Source organism: Ricinus communis, chromosome 2, assembly GCF_019578655.1.
Source record: "Ricinus communis isolate WT05 ecotype wild-type chromosome 2, ASM1957865v1, whole genome shotgun sequence".
In the NCBI taxonomy this organism is placed as follows: Eukaryota; Viridiplantae; Streptophyta; class Magnoliopsida; order Malpighiales; family Euphorbiaceae; genus Ricinus; species Ricinus communis.
In genome coordinates this window covers 22,322,666-22,339,437 of record NC_063257.1, presented here as the reverse complement: position 1 = coordinate 22,339,437, position 16,772 = coordinate 22,322,666, and the positions used below count along the sequence as shown (strand labels likewise).

The 16,772-nt window shown below is 32.6% G+C and overlaps 1 protein-coding gene across 1 annotated transcript; it reads right to left on the bottom strand.

The window, feature by feature from the left end:
- Window positions 1-11,871: 11,871 nt before the first annotated feature.
- On the bottom strand, window positions 11,872-16,183 carry LOC8273513 (homeobox-leucine zipper protein HDG11). Its single transcript, XM_002527887.4, has 11 exons — window positions 16,080-16,183; window positions 15,339-15,933; window positions 15,088-15,205; window positions 14,783-14,971; window positions 14,213-14,674; window positions 14,029-14,130; window positions 13,740-13,940; window positions 13,438-13,618; window positions 13,099-13,361; window positions 12,912-13,001; window positions 11,872-12,808 (listed from the first exon to the last, which is right to left on the bottom strand). Exons 2-11 carry the CDS (start codon window positions 15,482-15,484, stop codon window positions 12,419-12,421), a joined length of 2,142 nt encoding a protein of 713 aa, XP_002527933.1. The 5' UTR covers window positions 15,485-15,933; window positions 16,080-16,183; the 3' UTR covers window positions 11,872-12,418.
- Between the last annotated feature and the right edge of the window lie 589 nt (window positions 16,184-16,772).

Below are 16,772 nucleotides of genomic sequence, written 5' to 3'. Positions count from 1 at the left end.
TAATTATGTATGACCTATCTTATTATATTACGTGGTAGATAAATAAATTATTTAGTTACATATTGATTTAATTGAAAAGTAATGATTTTGGACTAAATTGGAAAGTTAGAAAGAACGAGGATTAAATTGTAAAATTGTCTATCTTTACACCAATTTACCACCTCTTCATTTATTGATTTCTACACATGTATTCACTATTTCCTCTTCTTCTTTGTCTCCCTCATTCTTCTCCTTTTCTTCTTCAAACCTTGATTTTCTAATCAAACTCTACAAACTTTTAGTAAGTGAGAATCTAATTCTTCTTTTAAGTTTGAAAGATTTGGGCTTTCTTAATTAAGGAAAACAAGGGTGAGTAATTTTAATTTCTTGGTTTTGCTGTAAATTAGGATTAATGATATGAAATTGTTGATGATTATATGTTTTGGAATTTTTTAATCAAGAGCGAACATGCTATTACTTGTGATCTTAAAGCTGAAATTTCTGGGCAGAATTTTTCACCTCTGATTTCGTGACCTTAGAGGCTTAATCTCTAACATTTCCAAACATGAAAGTTGTTCATTTATATATCTAGTATATGTCTATAACATTTCATAATTTTTAGTTGAGTATAACACGAGATATGTTGAACTTAATATGGTCTGCTCGAAACTGTTTTAAGCAGAAATCGGACTTAGGATTCATAAATTTGTTGCTAATTATGTGTTTCACAACTTGAGCTAGAGAAGTCCTAATTGAGTAAAATTAGTGTCTATAGAAACTTTAGAATGTTAACTTTATATCTGCAGAGTTTCATCAGAAAATATATTCTTTTGACTGGTCATTTAATAGGAAACCTTTTGTTGTTCAGTTTAAATGGAAATTGGAGCAGCTGTATTGAAAATGCCATAACTATTTCTATACCAATGATTTTGAAGTGATTCTTTCTGATATGGTCTCTATAAAAATAGAAGTGTAATTCTGGAAAAGATGAGATTTTTATTAATTGTATATAAGTTTTGGTATAATTTCTAAGTCAGTAGCTACAAGCTGCCTTCATCAACAAATATGTTGATTTGTTGTCATTCATCTCATGCATCATATTAATATCAAGAATATATGTTATTTTGTTGAAATATGATATTTTATGGATAGTAAAGATATGTATATTTATGCCTTGTGATTGAATTATATTTGTATTGAATATGTGAATAGGTTCATCCAAAGTCAAGGAAGTGGTAAGAGAAAAAGAATAGGATTACTTTGTTATCCTATAAATTTTGGTAAGTATTTAATAGACTAAACTTTGTGTATATTGAGTAGGAACTGCTATTTGATTACTTGAAAATTTCTTGGTTGACTGAGTTGATATTGGTTATATTTTTTACCTGTTGTAAAGTGAATTGATTGTAATGTGTTGTAAAGTGAATTGATTGTGATTAAGGATTGATGACTCTTGAATGGATATTGTGTGATCGGGAAAGCTGAGCTGGGCGGATAGCAACCCGAGTATGTGAGATGGCAAGACTGAGCCGGGCGGATAGTCTTGTCAAGTGGTTACTGAAATTTAAAAATGTGAGGAAATGTGAGGATGAGTCATCTGATCCTAATTTGATAGAAATAATGTGGAATTGAATTATTTGACTTGGTTGAGTTTGAGATTATTTGCATTATGTGAGATGAAATTATTTGTTTATGAGAATATTTGAAATGGTTGATTTTGTGACTGTCAGTTAAGTGTTGGTATAATTTTCTGTATTTGATAAAGACTTTGATAATTCTAGCCTAATATACTATAGTTTAGTAAATTAAATGCCTATTGAGTCGCTAGCTCATTCCTTAGCAATTTTTTTCAGGTTAGTGCAGTTGTAGATAGCCTTAGCTGTGCACTGCTCTCTTTGCATCAGTCAATATTATCAGGTGGGCCAGAGGAGTTATCTCAAGCAATGGGGCATTTTGGGTACTTATGTGAATTAAAATAATGTATAAATATTCCTTATATATATTAAGTATGTCATGCCACTTAAATTATATGAATGTATATTGTAACTAAGTAGTACATTGTGTTATAAAGTTAAAAATATATATATATTGCTATACAATTGGATGTTTGAGTTAGGATGCTACAGTTTTTGGTATCAGAGCGGGGATTAGACCATTGGGACGTAAGTATGAGTACTTATATTTGTGTTTATGTTATGTTATATGAAGGTGTTTATGTGTTGTGATATGTTAAAGTGAGTTGGAATTTTTAATATGTTCCAATGTGTTAAATGCTTATGTGATTGAATTGATGAGAATAGAGGGGATTAAGAGCATAACATGCAAGCATATAGTAATTATGCATAAACCATTTATTGTTGTAAAGTTTGTTAATGATATAGGCATGAATGAGCACTCCACTGGCCTAGTAGGTTCACATGAGTCAGTTCATGCACATCATATTGAACAAGAACAGATGCATGAAAATGAACAGTCACAAGGAAGAGCTGAAGCGTATGCTCAGCAAATAGCTGAAGAGTTAAGAAGATTAGCTCAACAACAACAGCCACCACCTCCACTAAACATACCTGCATTGGATGCAAACTTTGGAAAGTTAAGAAAGCATGGGGGGAAAGAGCTTGAGGGGACAACCGATCCACTTGTAGCAGAGGAATGGCTAAAGTCTGTTAAAGGTGTGTTTACACAATTTAATACCCAACCGACGACCCAAATGAAAGTGAGGTATGCAACCTCATTATTTCTTAAGGATGCTAGAAACTGGTAGGAGACAGTCTGAGGTAACCAGACACAAACATTGACCATGACATGGGAAGAATTCTTAAAGGAGTTCAAGATGAAGTATATGCCACCAATATATCAAGAGAGGAAAAAACTTGAATTTCTTGAATTGAAACAAAATGAGATGTCTGTTGCTGACTGTGAATTACAATTTACAAGGTTATCCAGGTATGCACCAGAGGAAGTGGCAACTGATGAACTGAAGAGAAATAGATTTGAGAGGGGTTTGAGATTGGAGATATGTGAAAAGTTGGCAGTGCAACCACCTACCTTTATTGCTTTATTGGAAGCTGCAACAAGAGCAGAAGAATTATTCTTAGAAAGAAATATATTAGAAGCAAAGAAAAAGAAGATAATTGGAACATTTACTCCATCTTTCTCTAGAGGTACCACATTTACACTTAGGGGAGGATCAGGAAGTTAGCGAGGAGGTTTTAAAGGAAGGGGCAATTATCAGTTTAGAGGGCCAAGTAGTATAACTTTGGGTAAAAGTGGTGGATCAGCGAACATGCGAGGTAATTCTGGGTTTACTAGTAGAGGATATAGACCTCTTTGTGGCACTTGTGGAAGAACACATTCAAGAGAGTGTTGGGGACCGAGAGTGCAGGTTTGTTATAGATGTGGGAAACCTGGGCATTATGCCAATAAGTGTATAGTAGGTAGAGGAGCATCTAGTACCTACCATTCAGGAGGACAAAGTAGTGTTAGGGATAATGTAGTACCTATAACAACTGGTCGTGGAAGAGGTAGGGGAGATAGAAGTGCAGCTACAGCAGCATATGTCCATATTGAAGATGCGAACCAATCTTTACCGTAGGCAAGAGTGTATGCTGTTATGAGGCAGGAAGCAACTACTTCTCTAGAGATAATAACTGGTATAATTCCTATTTATAGGCATGATGCATATATGTTAGTTGACCCCGGATCTACATGTTCATTCATTTCATATGATTTTGCATTGAAAATGCATTGTGGCATTGAATCTTTAGGACATAATATTTGTGTTTCGATGCCTGCTGGAGGAGTAATAATGGTGAATACTGTAGTTCGGGCTTGTTCTGTGATGATTTGTGGTACAAATATGTCAGTAGACCTAATTGTGATCAATTTGTGAGATTTTGATGTGATATTGGGAATGGATTGGTTATTTAGAAATCATGTCATAGTTGACTGTTTAACGAAGGAAGTAAAAATGGTTATAGATGGGGAAATAAAAATAGTGTTCACGGGTGACAGGAAAATTGTGCCTACATGTTTGATTTCTGCTACTACTGCTTTTCATTTAATGAAATTTGGGTGTGATGCTTATCTTGTGAATGTCGTAGACACTGGAATTGTTAGTCCAGGGGTTTCAGAGGTACCAATAGTCAAAGAATTTTCAGATGTATTTCTAGAAGAATTACCTGGATTGCCACCTCAACGAGAAGTGGATTTTGAAATTGAAACTATTCCAGGAGTTGCTCCTATTTCTATAGCACCATACAGAATGGCACCAGCAGAATTACAGGAATTGAAAAAGCAACTTGAGGATTTATTGGAGAAAGGTTATATTCGACCTAGTATATCACCGTGGGGAGCTCCAGTGTTGTTTGTGAAGAAAAAAGATGGAAGTATGAGACTTTGCATTGATTATAGGAAGTTGAACCAAGTTACTATTAAGAACAAATATCCTTTACCTCGCATTGATGATTTGCTTGATCAACTCAAAGGGGCAGATGTATTCTCCAAAATTGATTTGAGATCTGGGTATTGGCAATTAAAGATTAGAGAGACTTCTATACCTAAAACGGCATTTCGAACACTATATGGTCATTATGAATTTGTTGTTATGCCATTTGGTTTGACCAATGCACCTGTAGCATTTATGTCTTTGATGAATAATATTTTTCAACCGTATCTTGATCAATTTGTGATAGTCTTCATTGATGATATTCTGATATACTCCAGTAATTCTGAAGAGTATGAACATCATTTAAGAACAGTATTACAAACTTTGAGAGAAAAGCAGTTATATGGTAAGTTCAGTAAATGTGAGTTCTGGATGAATAACATTGCATTTTTGGGGCATATTGTATCTGCACAAGGTGTTCAAGCGGACCCATCTAAGGTGAAGGCTATTCAGGAGTGGGAATCACCAAGAAATATTTCAGAAGTTCATAGTTTTCTGGGATTGGCTGGGTACTATAGAAGATTCATGAAGAACTTCTCCATTTTAGCAAAGCTATTGACTAATCTGTTGAAGAAACAAGTGACTTTTCAGTGGAATGATAAATGTCAAGCTAGTTTTGAGGAGTTGAAAAATAGATTGATTACAGCACCTATACTTACATTACCTATACAAAGAGGGGAATATGTAGTCTATACAGATGCTTCACTTAATGGTTTGGGTTGTGTATTGATACATAATGGAAGGGTTATTGCCTATGCTTCTAGACAACTTAGACCTCATGAATAAAATTATCCCACAAATGATTTAGAATTGGCTGCAATTGTACATGCTTTGAAAACTTGGAGACATTATCTTTATGGAGAGACATTTCGAATATTCACTTACCACAAAAGCTTAAAGTACGTACCTACACAGAAAGAGTTGAACCTCAGGCAATGAAGATGGATGGAATTGTTGAAGGATTATGACTATACCATTGATTATTACCCAAGAAAAGAAAATGTTGTGGCAGATGCACTTAGTAGGAAGACTTTGAAAAGGGTTGCAGGTATGATTTCATATTAGATGAGATCCTTAATTTTGCTTAAAGCTATGGATATGCATTTTTCAATAAAGAATGGGGTATTATTGACTACAATGAAGACTAGTCCCCAGATACTAGATGAGATCAAACATGCACAAGGTAGTGATGCATATTTAAAGAAGTTACAGAAAAAGGTGCAAGATGGTAAGACAAATGAACTAATCGAGCAAGATAATGGAATATGGGTTATGAAAACCAGAGTATATGTACCTAATGTAAGCGCATTGAAACAAAAGATTCTTTGGGAGGGTTACAATTCTCCTTATTCAATGCACCCAGGGAGTACAAAGATGTATAACAATTTGAAGCCACATTATTGGTGGTCAGGCATGAAGAGGAAAGTTGCAGAATATGTAGCTAAATGCTTAACTTGTCAACAAGTGAAAGTAGAACATCAATCACCTGCAGGTAAATTACAATCTTTAATTATACCTGAGTGGAAATGGGAAAGAATTACTATGGACTTTGTTGTTGGTTTGCCTCGCACCTTTAGGAGAAATGATGCTATTTGGGTAATAGTTGATAGGTTAACAAAATCAGCACACTTTTTACCTATTCAACAGAATGATTCATTGGATAAGCTAGCCAACTTGTATGTGAAAGAAATTGTTAGGTTGCATGGTGTACCTATCTCTATTGTCTCAGACAGGGATCCTCGGTTTACATCTCATTTCTGGAAGAGCTTACAAGTGGCAATGGGAACTAGATTGCATTTCAGTACTGCTTTTCATCCACAAACAGATGGGCGATCGAGAGAACCATTCAAACTTTTGAAGACATGTTATGGGCTTGTGCATTAGAGTATAGCAAAAATTGGGATGAACAGGTACCACTTATGGAATTTGCTTATAATAATAGTTTTCCTTCTAGTATTGGTATGCCACCATACGAGGCATTATATGGGAGAAAATGTAGAAGCCCTATATGTTAGGATGTAGAAGGGTTGAGACAATTGGAAGGTCCTGAAATTATTCAAGAAACAGTAGACAAGATACAAGTTGCAAAGCAGTTTATCAAGGCCACACAAAATAGACAGAAAAGCTATACAGATAAACACAGAAGGGAAATTGAGTATGAAGTTGGGGATAAGGTTTCTTGAGAGTATCACCTTGGAGGGGTATCCTTCGATTTGGTAAACAAGGTAAACTAAGTCCTCGATATATCGGATCATATGAGATTTCAGAGCGGGTTGGTCCTTTAGCCTATAGACTTGCATTACCCCTAGAGTTAGCTCAAGTACATAATATTTTCCATGTTTCTATGTTTCGACGATATCGATCTGATCCTAGCCATATTATCAAGATACCAGAAATTAAAGTTTCTGAGAAACTCACATATGTTGAAGAACCGATTCAGATATTAGACCGACAGGTTAGAAAATTAAGAAACAAGGAAATTCCTATGATAAAGGTGAAATGGAGTCAACATTCATCTAAGGAAGCAACTTGGGAAGTAGAGAAGCATATGATGGATAAATACCCGAGCTTATTTGGCATGTCTGTTGGCGATTAGTTAATTTCGAGGACGAGATTTTCTAAGTGGGTAGAAATTGTCACAACCAAATTTATTTTTTATTTTTAATTAATAATTAATATTCATTAGTATGTCATTAAATATGTCATTTGCATCATAATTATGTATGACATATCTTATTATATTATGTGGTAGATAAATAAGTTATTTAGTTACATATTGATTTAATTAAAAAGTAATAATTTTAGACTAAATTGAAAAGTTAGAAAGAAAGGATTAAATTGTAAAATTGCATATTTTTACACCAATTTACCACTTCTTCAGTTCTTCATTTCTATACATGCATTCCCTATTTCCTCTTCTTCTTTGTCTCTCTCATTCTTCTCCTTTTCTTCTTCAAACCTTAATTTCCTAATCAAACTCTACAAATTTTTAGTAAGTGAGAATCTAATTCTTCTTTTAAGTTTGAAAGATTTGGGCTTTCTTAATTAAGTGAAACAAGGGTGAGTAATTTTAATTTCTTGGTTTTGCTGTAAATTAGGATTAATGATATGAAATTGTTGATGATTATGTGTTTTGAAATTGTTTAATCAAGAGTGAACATGCTATTACTTGTGATCTTGAAGCTGAAATTTCTGGGCAGAATTTTTCACCTCTGATTTCGTGATCTTAGAGGCTTAATCTCGAATATTTCCAAACATGAAAGTTGTTCATTTTAATATCTAGTATATGTCTGTAAAATTTCATAATTTTTAGTTGAGTATAACGTGAGATATGTTGTACTTAATACGACCTGCTCGAAACTGTTTTAAGCAGAAATCGGACTTAGAATTCAGAAATTTGTTGCTAATTATGTGTTTCACAACATCAGCTAGAGAAGTCCAAATTGAGTAAAATTAGTGTCTATAGAAATTTCATAATGTTAACTTTATATCTGTAGAGTTTCATCAGAAAATTTATTCTTTGGCTGGTCATTTAATAGGAAACTTTTTATTGTTCTGTTTAAATAGAAATTAGAGCAGCTGTATTGAAAATGCCATAACTATTTCTATACCAATGATTTTGAAGTAATTCTTTCTGATATGGTCTCTATAAAAATAGAAGTGTAATTCTGGAAAAGATGATATTTTTATTAATTGTACATAATTTTTGGTGTAATTTCTAAGTCAGTACCTACAAGCTGCCTTCATCAACAAATATGTTGATTTGTTGTCATTCATCTCATGCATCATATTAATATCAAGAATATATGTTATTTTGTTGAAATGTGATATTTTATGGATAGTAAAGATATGTATACTTATACCTTGTGATTGAATTGTATTTGTATTGAATATATGAATAGGTTCATCCAAAGGCAAGGAAGTGGTAAGAGAAAAAAGAATAGGATTACTTTGTTATCCTATAAATTTTGGTAAGTATTTAATAGACTAAACTTTGTGTATATTAAGTAGGAACTGCTATTTGATTACTTGATAATTTCTTGGTTGACTGAGTTGATATTGGTTATGTTTTTTGCATGTTATAAAGTGAATTGATTGTGATATGTTGTGAAGTGAATTGATTGTGATTAAGGATTGATGACTCTTGAATGGATATTGTGTGATCGGAAAAGCTGAGCCGGGCGGATAGCTACCCGAGTATGTGAGATGGCAAGACTGAGCCGGGCGGATAGTATTGTCAAGTGGTTACTGAAATTTAAAAATGTGAGGAAATGTGAGGATGAGTCATCTGATCCTAATTTAATAGAAATAATGTGGAATTGAGTTATTTGACTTGGTTGAGTTTGAGATTATTTGCATTATGTGAGATGAAATTATTTGTTTATGAGAATATTTGAAATGGTTGATTTTGTAACTGTCAGTTAAGTGTTGGTATAATTTTTTGTATTTGATAAAGACTTTGATAATTCTAGCCTAATATACTATAGTTTAGTAAATTAAATGCTTATTGAGTCGCTAGCTCATTCCTTAGCAATTTTTTTCAGGTTAGTGCAGTTGTAGATAGCCTTAGCTGTGCATTGCTCTCTTTGCATCAGTCAATATTATCAGGTGGGCCAGAGGAGTTATCTCAAGCATTGGGGCATTTTGGATACTTGTGTGAATTAAAATAGTGTATAAATATTCCTTATATATATTAAGTATGTCATGCCACTTAAATTGTATGAATGTATATTGTAACTAAGTAGTAAATTATGTTTATAAAGTTAAATATATATATATATTACTATACAATTGGATGTTTGAGTGGGGGTGCTACACATAGTTCATTGAAAGATTAACCTCGTAGTGAATTTACCCTTACTATAGAAACAGTTCGTACACTTGCGAGTACTAAAAAAGACACATCATTCATTAACATTTACATTTTATTAATAGCTATAACTATTTCAAATAGTCATTACCAAATTACTTAGTGTAGAAATTATTTATAAATAAAAGAAAATTCTTAACCAATTTTCAATCAAATACACACCAATGTTTTTAAAATAGAGGCTAGTACATTTAAGTTCTTGAAATCGGGCAATACAATTCAGGCAATCCAACCAAGTGCTGACACTTTCAATATGAGATATTGTCATATTGAAATAGACATCTTCAATGAGGAGATTCTGGCTGTCCAACTGCTGACATCTTATGCTATATCACCACATTCAAGTCATTCTTCCAGATGTTGTTGATTTCTAATTGCTTGGGGCCGCGATAATTGTACTTCTTTTTAGGGGAAAAGTAAGTCTCTTACTTGTTCAAATAAATAAAAAAAATTTGATAAAATAAATATAGTTATAAACATGATTGATAAATATAAATCTCACTTGAACTGTGGTAATTACTTTTAATATACAGTTCTGCTGGCTTTTTTGTAAAATATTATTTTTAAATATATAAATTTATTTTTGCACCCTCAATTAAGAATTCGAATCTTTAGATAGAATAGTTTTTTTTACTTGAGAATTTATAACAAAAAATTTGATCATATCATTTTTTTTTATTTTTTGCACAATCAGTATCTATAAATTTTAATTTACAAAGAATAGTAGTAATATCTTTCTTTATCTGAAATGGCAGCAATATTTTCGTCTTCTTTATCACACTCGTTTGTATGTAGAGAATGAGTACAAGTTATTGAGTTAAATTACATCCCACCACCTCCAATATGTTTTTACAATAAAATCATAAAGATGTACACTTCATGGAGAGAGACTAATCCTGAAAAAGATTTTATGGTTGGAAGAGCTACGATGTAAGTTAAATAAAGAAAAAGAAGTGGTTTTTTCTCCCTCACGCAATATATGCATGACTTTAAAATATTTAGATTGGTTATTATTCGCGCTCTCAAAATAATGAGACTATTACACTTAACAACATTTTAGACGTTGTTAGCATTAGGGATTAATTGGATTTTTTATAAAAGTTAATGAGTTTAATTGAGCCAAAAATAAAGATAGAAACTTAATTAGACATTTTATAAAAGTTAATAAATTTAATTTCATCCAAAATAAAATAGAAACTTGGTTAGACTTCTCTAATAAGTTTAAAGCTTTTTGCCTAAAATTTATCTTCAAGTCTAAAAGATATTAGGAGACTGTGTTAGATATATAAACCTATTTCAATACAAGACAATATTGACTTGTGTATATTCACGCTTCAAATCCTATATTTATTTACATTAAACTTATATTCACGTGCGGGAGTCTATTAGAAATATAAACCTACTTTTAAAGTCTCTCCTAACAGTTTTAATTCTTAGTTATAATTTGTAAATTGTAATTCATATTAACCTATTTTAATACCCATTTAATAATTGTATTAAATCTATATCTTAATACAGATATCAATCCAATCCGTTAACATCAATTGCTAATGTATTTAAACTTAAAAATAAAATTATATTGATGTAATGGTATAAGCGCAAATGTAATTAAATTTTAAAATAAAATTATAATTTTGAGCCAAGCTGAGTATTAATAAATTTGACAAAAAATAACTTTTTGTTTGTATTTAAATAAATTTTACACAAATTAGTCTTGGCAACTCTTCTTTTTATATATATAAAACTCTTGGCAAACTTCTGGTGCCCTGTAATAAATATGTTACATCATATTTTACAGTTAAATAAATAAAAAGGATGTAAAAACAATTTTAGCAATTTTAAAAATTTAAAGTTACTCTATGATTCACGATTTAATAGATATGTTATACCATATTTTACTGTTAAATAAATAATAAATATGTAAAGATAATTATAACAACTTTAAAAAATCTAAAATATACATGTCATTCTATCCAATAACATGTTTAATGCAATTTTTATATATTAAATCCTTAGTTTTCATAAAATAAAATTTCAATAAATTTTTATTTCTTAAACATATAATAAAAAATTTATTTAGCTTTCTAAATTTGGAGAGCTAAATTTTATTCTTTATTTTAAATTTAATAAATACATTATAAATTTTATGTAATATTAATTAATATTTATAATTTTTTTTTCTATTGATAACAATTAAAAAGAAAAAACAAATGAAATTTAACTATTACTATTTATAGAAGTTAAAATAAAATAAAATATAAAATATTTATTTAATTTAAATGAAAAAATTATGCTATTTATATTTAAATATTTTTTAAAATATGCTATTTACACAAATAATTTTCAAGTTTATCATGCATGGATGAACTTAGAAGAAACGTTATATGAGGGAAAAGTTAAGGCATCAGAAGTGGAGCCCAACAGTGATGCCAGAGCTAAGGAAAAAAAAGAAAGAAAAAGGAAAAAGTGCCCCCACACAGCAGTTGTGAATTTCAACTCTTGGGCTGTCTTCATTAACACACACATATATATAGAGAAAGAGAGAGAGAGGAATTTTATTACAAAAGAGGCAGTGAAAAAAAGAAAGAAAAAGGATCATTGATTGCTAAAATAAATGTAAAAGCACAGAAAGTCAATACCCGAACCACACATTTTTCTTGATGTATTGCAGAGAGGCAAATGGAAAACAGATGCCCCAATTCCCAATCACCAAGATAGAGACGGATGGTGCGTTCTTGACTCCCTCTTTAAAATCACACTATTAATGTAAATATTTTCTCAAGAAAAAAAAAACAAAGAATCCTTGTAGAAATTTAAAAATAAAAAAATAGTAATAAATGTTTAATAAAATCTAGCTGGTGAAGACTGTAATGAAGTCTGGCAGCAAAGTAAAAGAAAACAGCAGCAGCAGCAGAAGCAGCAGTAATAACCCATCTTCTGTTCTTTGATGAGAATGCATTCAAAGCCTCAACTAACCCCTCCAATACTTATATCTCATTCAATAATCAATACCCTTTTTTCTCTTTGCTGAATTAGGCTCTGAATATCCCTCTTATCTCCATATTTAAAGCTTCTTGTGAAGAAGAGAAAACAGTTGTATTGCATTTGGAGTAGAGCAGATATCAAGAATTAGGACAGTTCATGGCAGCCTTAATTTGCTGAACGGTGGTATTGATAAGGTTATTCACCGTGGTTACTGACTCCATATTTAGCTTGGCTGATGGCAAACTGCTTACTAGTATTTGAAATGACACTGTTATCAGTGAACCACTTGACCTACACATGCTTCCATGTGCATTTGAGCTTGTTGATGCTCCATCCCCATGGTCTGGTCTACCATCAGGACAAATAGTGAATCCTGATGGCAGCAATGGAATATAAGAAGGGTCTTCTCCACTCATTGCTATGTTGATGGCTGGTAGATCAACTGGGCAGTACACTACCAGCGAACCCGATGAATCTATACAGCTCTCTTGAAGTATTAACATATTGTTCTGACCAGAGTTAAATGCCTATTACAGAATCCAATATCAGAATTAAATTTATTAAGTGGGCATTATAAGCTTTAGAGTGCAAAACTATTTTGTAGAAAAAACAAAAAACTAGTAGCCTTACTCGAAGAACAGATATGCAGTTTCCAGGATGTGAACCATTGGCAATGTGAGCAACTTCTTGCACTGCATTGCCACTAGAGAGAACATCCCACTAAAACATCAAAAACAAATGCAGTATGAGCCTTATTTGTAGCCTAATAAACACAATAGTGAAAAATCTGCTAACCAAGTCTAATATATGTACATACCTGAGCTCGAGTTCTTTCATCCTTGAAGAAATTGAAGACATTTTGTGGAGAAACTGGAAGCCAGAAAGTAGTAGCTGCATTAAGAACTACACCATTTGGTTGCCCAGGATCTGTGCTCTTATGAACTCGAACTCCAACCTCATTTGAACCAGAAATAGCGGTCCATCGATGGCTGTTAGATGTGCTGATGCTAGAACAGAAACTGTTGGCCATTCTTTGAGCAAGTTTCATCATACTTCTCTTGCCATCTGGTGATGGAATTACTGAAATAGTACAAAAATTAGTTAATTTCATTAATAATGAAGTAAATAATCAGTGTAAGAATGGTGTTAAAATTACCTCCGCCAAGATCTCGTGTTAAATTGCCTGATACCATTAGACATGCAAACCTTTCGCACATCCTTTGTAGAGTAGCAAGCCACCTTTCAGCTCCAAAGGCCATTCCACTGTGAATGAGATCTCTATAAAGTCGATGAGTTGGGTTTTTGTCTTCTACCTCCACATGCTCCACCCAAGTAACCTGTTACCGCATTTGACATGAATAGTTCGAGTTTAATAATATCACTGCACTTGTGCTGGATTTGAAAATACAACACTGAACTAACCACTGATAATAAACCTCAATGGATCAATTTGACAACCTTGGAGTATCCATTAGGCATATCCTGAATCAAGCATCCAGAAGGAAGCCTATGAGATCGACATTGAGAGGAAAATTGTTGAATATCATAGGAAACATTAACAATGGCCCACAAGCCTTGCTCGATTTGCTGACAATAACGGAGGATATAGAATTCTCGAGTTGGTACCAATGGTGAAAGCACTTGCAACTCTTCATACATCTGAAAAAGCCACCTTTCATATATGAAACTATTCCTCAAACATGAGGTTGGAATCAAAAGCTATCTGTTTAAATATATTTATTTTTACCAAATGTAAAGAACCACTGTGACTGCCCATCATTCCAGATGAAATTACTTCCAGGGGCTTTGAAATGGAGACAATTGTGGGGAATAGCTCGACCCATTTGTTCTGCAAACTCCAATCATTTAAAAAGTCAGATACAAGCTCAATAATTAGGAATATGAGATAATAATATAAATATAGGACTTACTGCATCCATGAACATGTCAACCAAGGCTAAACTGTTCATGATGACAACACCAGAATCTCTGGATGCCTCAATCCGAACATTAGGATTCTTCAAGCGAGAAATGGGCCTAGGGAAAATACTTTGGTAGGTATCAAGATGAAGAACATCCCTGTAATCAGTAGATGACTTCATCCACAAAGGTTCATTGGTCTGCAAAAGCCTAAGCAATTCATCCATGGCATTAGCAGCAATATCAGACATGAGGGACTTATCCATGTCTGAGATACCAAGTGGGTGAAAAGGCAAAGTTGAAGTAGAAGGAATAAGATCAAGATCAAGATCAAGTGAAGGCCCGCCAATCCCTTGGCCACCAAAACTACCCATTGACAAATCTAAAGAAGAAATATGAATAGGCTGCACTGGAGGAAGGTGAGAAATTGGCCTTCCTATGTATTTCGCGGCAATGCTGGAAACTCTATCAAGCTGAAAAAAAAAAATGATACAGCGTCATTCATTCAACAAACCCGTAGTACTATATTCTATTGTTAATGGACTGAAATACAAAAAGAAGAATAAGCAACCAAATCAAACCTCCTCTTTCAATTGGGAATTCTCCATTCTTAATTTATGTTCATCAAAGTAGGAATCTTCAGTGACAGGAGGACCCCCACAAGATGGGCAGATAACATTCTTAAGCGCCTCTCTAATGGCTATATTCTCACATCGGATCTTATCATTCTCTGCTCTAAGCGCACAATTATCAGCTCTTTCATGTTGGGCCTGAATTATTGTATACATTGCATAACTCACACATTACCCTCTACTATTTAGAAACCCACAAAAGAATTTAAAAAATAAATATAAAAAAATAAAACAAATGTGAAAGGAGGGCTCACCTTCATCTGGGTTCTCCTGTTTTGAAACCAAAACTTGATCTGCCTTTGTGTCAAACCCAATTCTCTGCTTAACTGTAACCTTTGCTTCTCATCTGGGTGCGGGCACTCTTTGAACATTCTTCATTTTTGGTAAGATACGAGCAACACAGGCACAAGCAAAGACCCATTACTACTGTTATTATTTCAACTACATGCATTATAGTATAATGAAAGAAAATAAAATACGCAACCCAAAAGAGAAGGGTACTTACGATTCAAGCTTCTGTACTTGATTAGCAGTATGGCGATGATAACGTTTCTTTCTCCTCTGGAGGTCGGAGGGGTCATGGTCTCCGCCAGAGCCACTACCGCCGGCACCACTACTACCTCCTCCTCCTCCAAGGCTACCGTACTCCATTTGGTGTTTTTAATAGACAAGAAGAAGAAGAAAAAAAAAAGTACTAGGGAGGTGACTTAATGCAAAAAGTGAGAACCCATGACTATTCTATAGATTAAAAAAAAATGAAGAACATTTGATATGATTTGAAAGCTAAAAAAGGCAGATTATGATCATAAGTAGAGAAACGGCTCAAAAGAAATTGGCAATGATTTCTGAGGAAGAGAGAGACTTAAGGGGATTGGATTGGATTATTATTATTACTGTTAATATGAGTTTTTGGTGGGTTCCTATAATTAAGCCTTTCTCTCAAGAAACATACATGCTACACAGCCAGCAACACTCGCTACTGCTGCTGCTTATCGTAACTATGGTTTTATCAAATATATATTTGCAATGTGTGTATTGTATATTTTCTTGCTCTTTTACCTTTGGCCTAATGTAACTGATAATGGGTTTTTAAAGCATTGCTTCTCTCTCTCTCTCTCTCTCTCTCTCTCTCCTTAAGAACTTAGAGAGAGAAAGAGAGAGAGAGAGTTGTGGGTTTTAAATATAAATTCAGAGTCATCACCATATTCGAGAGTCTTTCTCTCTCTCTAATATTAAAGACACACACTTTCTTTCTCTCTCTCTATTTTCTCTGGTAGAGTGGTACACACGCTCATACTCAGGGCCAGGTATGCACAACAGAGCTTTTAATTACTACTATAACACAACACCCACTTCACCCTCTCTCTCTCTCTCTCTATCCAGTCAGCCCCTGATTTCAATTTCCCCGCCTGTGATTTTCCCGGCTCATTACTCTCTCTCTCTACACAGACCCACTAATACAATCACATTTCTATTTGACTAATATATCCTTTTAATTTTAGGAAACATTTTGAAGAGAAATCCATTTTTTTTTTTATTCTTCTTCATTTTAAAAATTATTAGTAATACACGTTAACATTCTTGTAAAAGGACGATTTATTTTACAGATATATAATCAAATTTATTTAAACTAATCATTTATTCATATAATCAATAAATATAAAATATTATTTTAAAATATTGATTAATCAATTTATTAATATAATACACAATTAATAAAAGGTTATTGACGTACTATTTTTTAAGATAAATATTATAATATAACTAAAAATTAATTTTTAATTAAATATAATATTAAAGTATTTTCTATAAAATTATAATTGTTATTTAATTAAAATAATTTATTAATTAATAAATTAATATAAAGATTAGAAAATTAGATATTAATTTAAATTTTATATATTAAAAATAAATACACATATTCAAATATAATTTATAT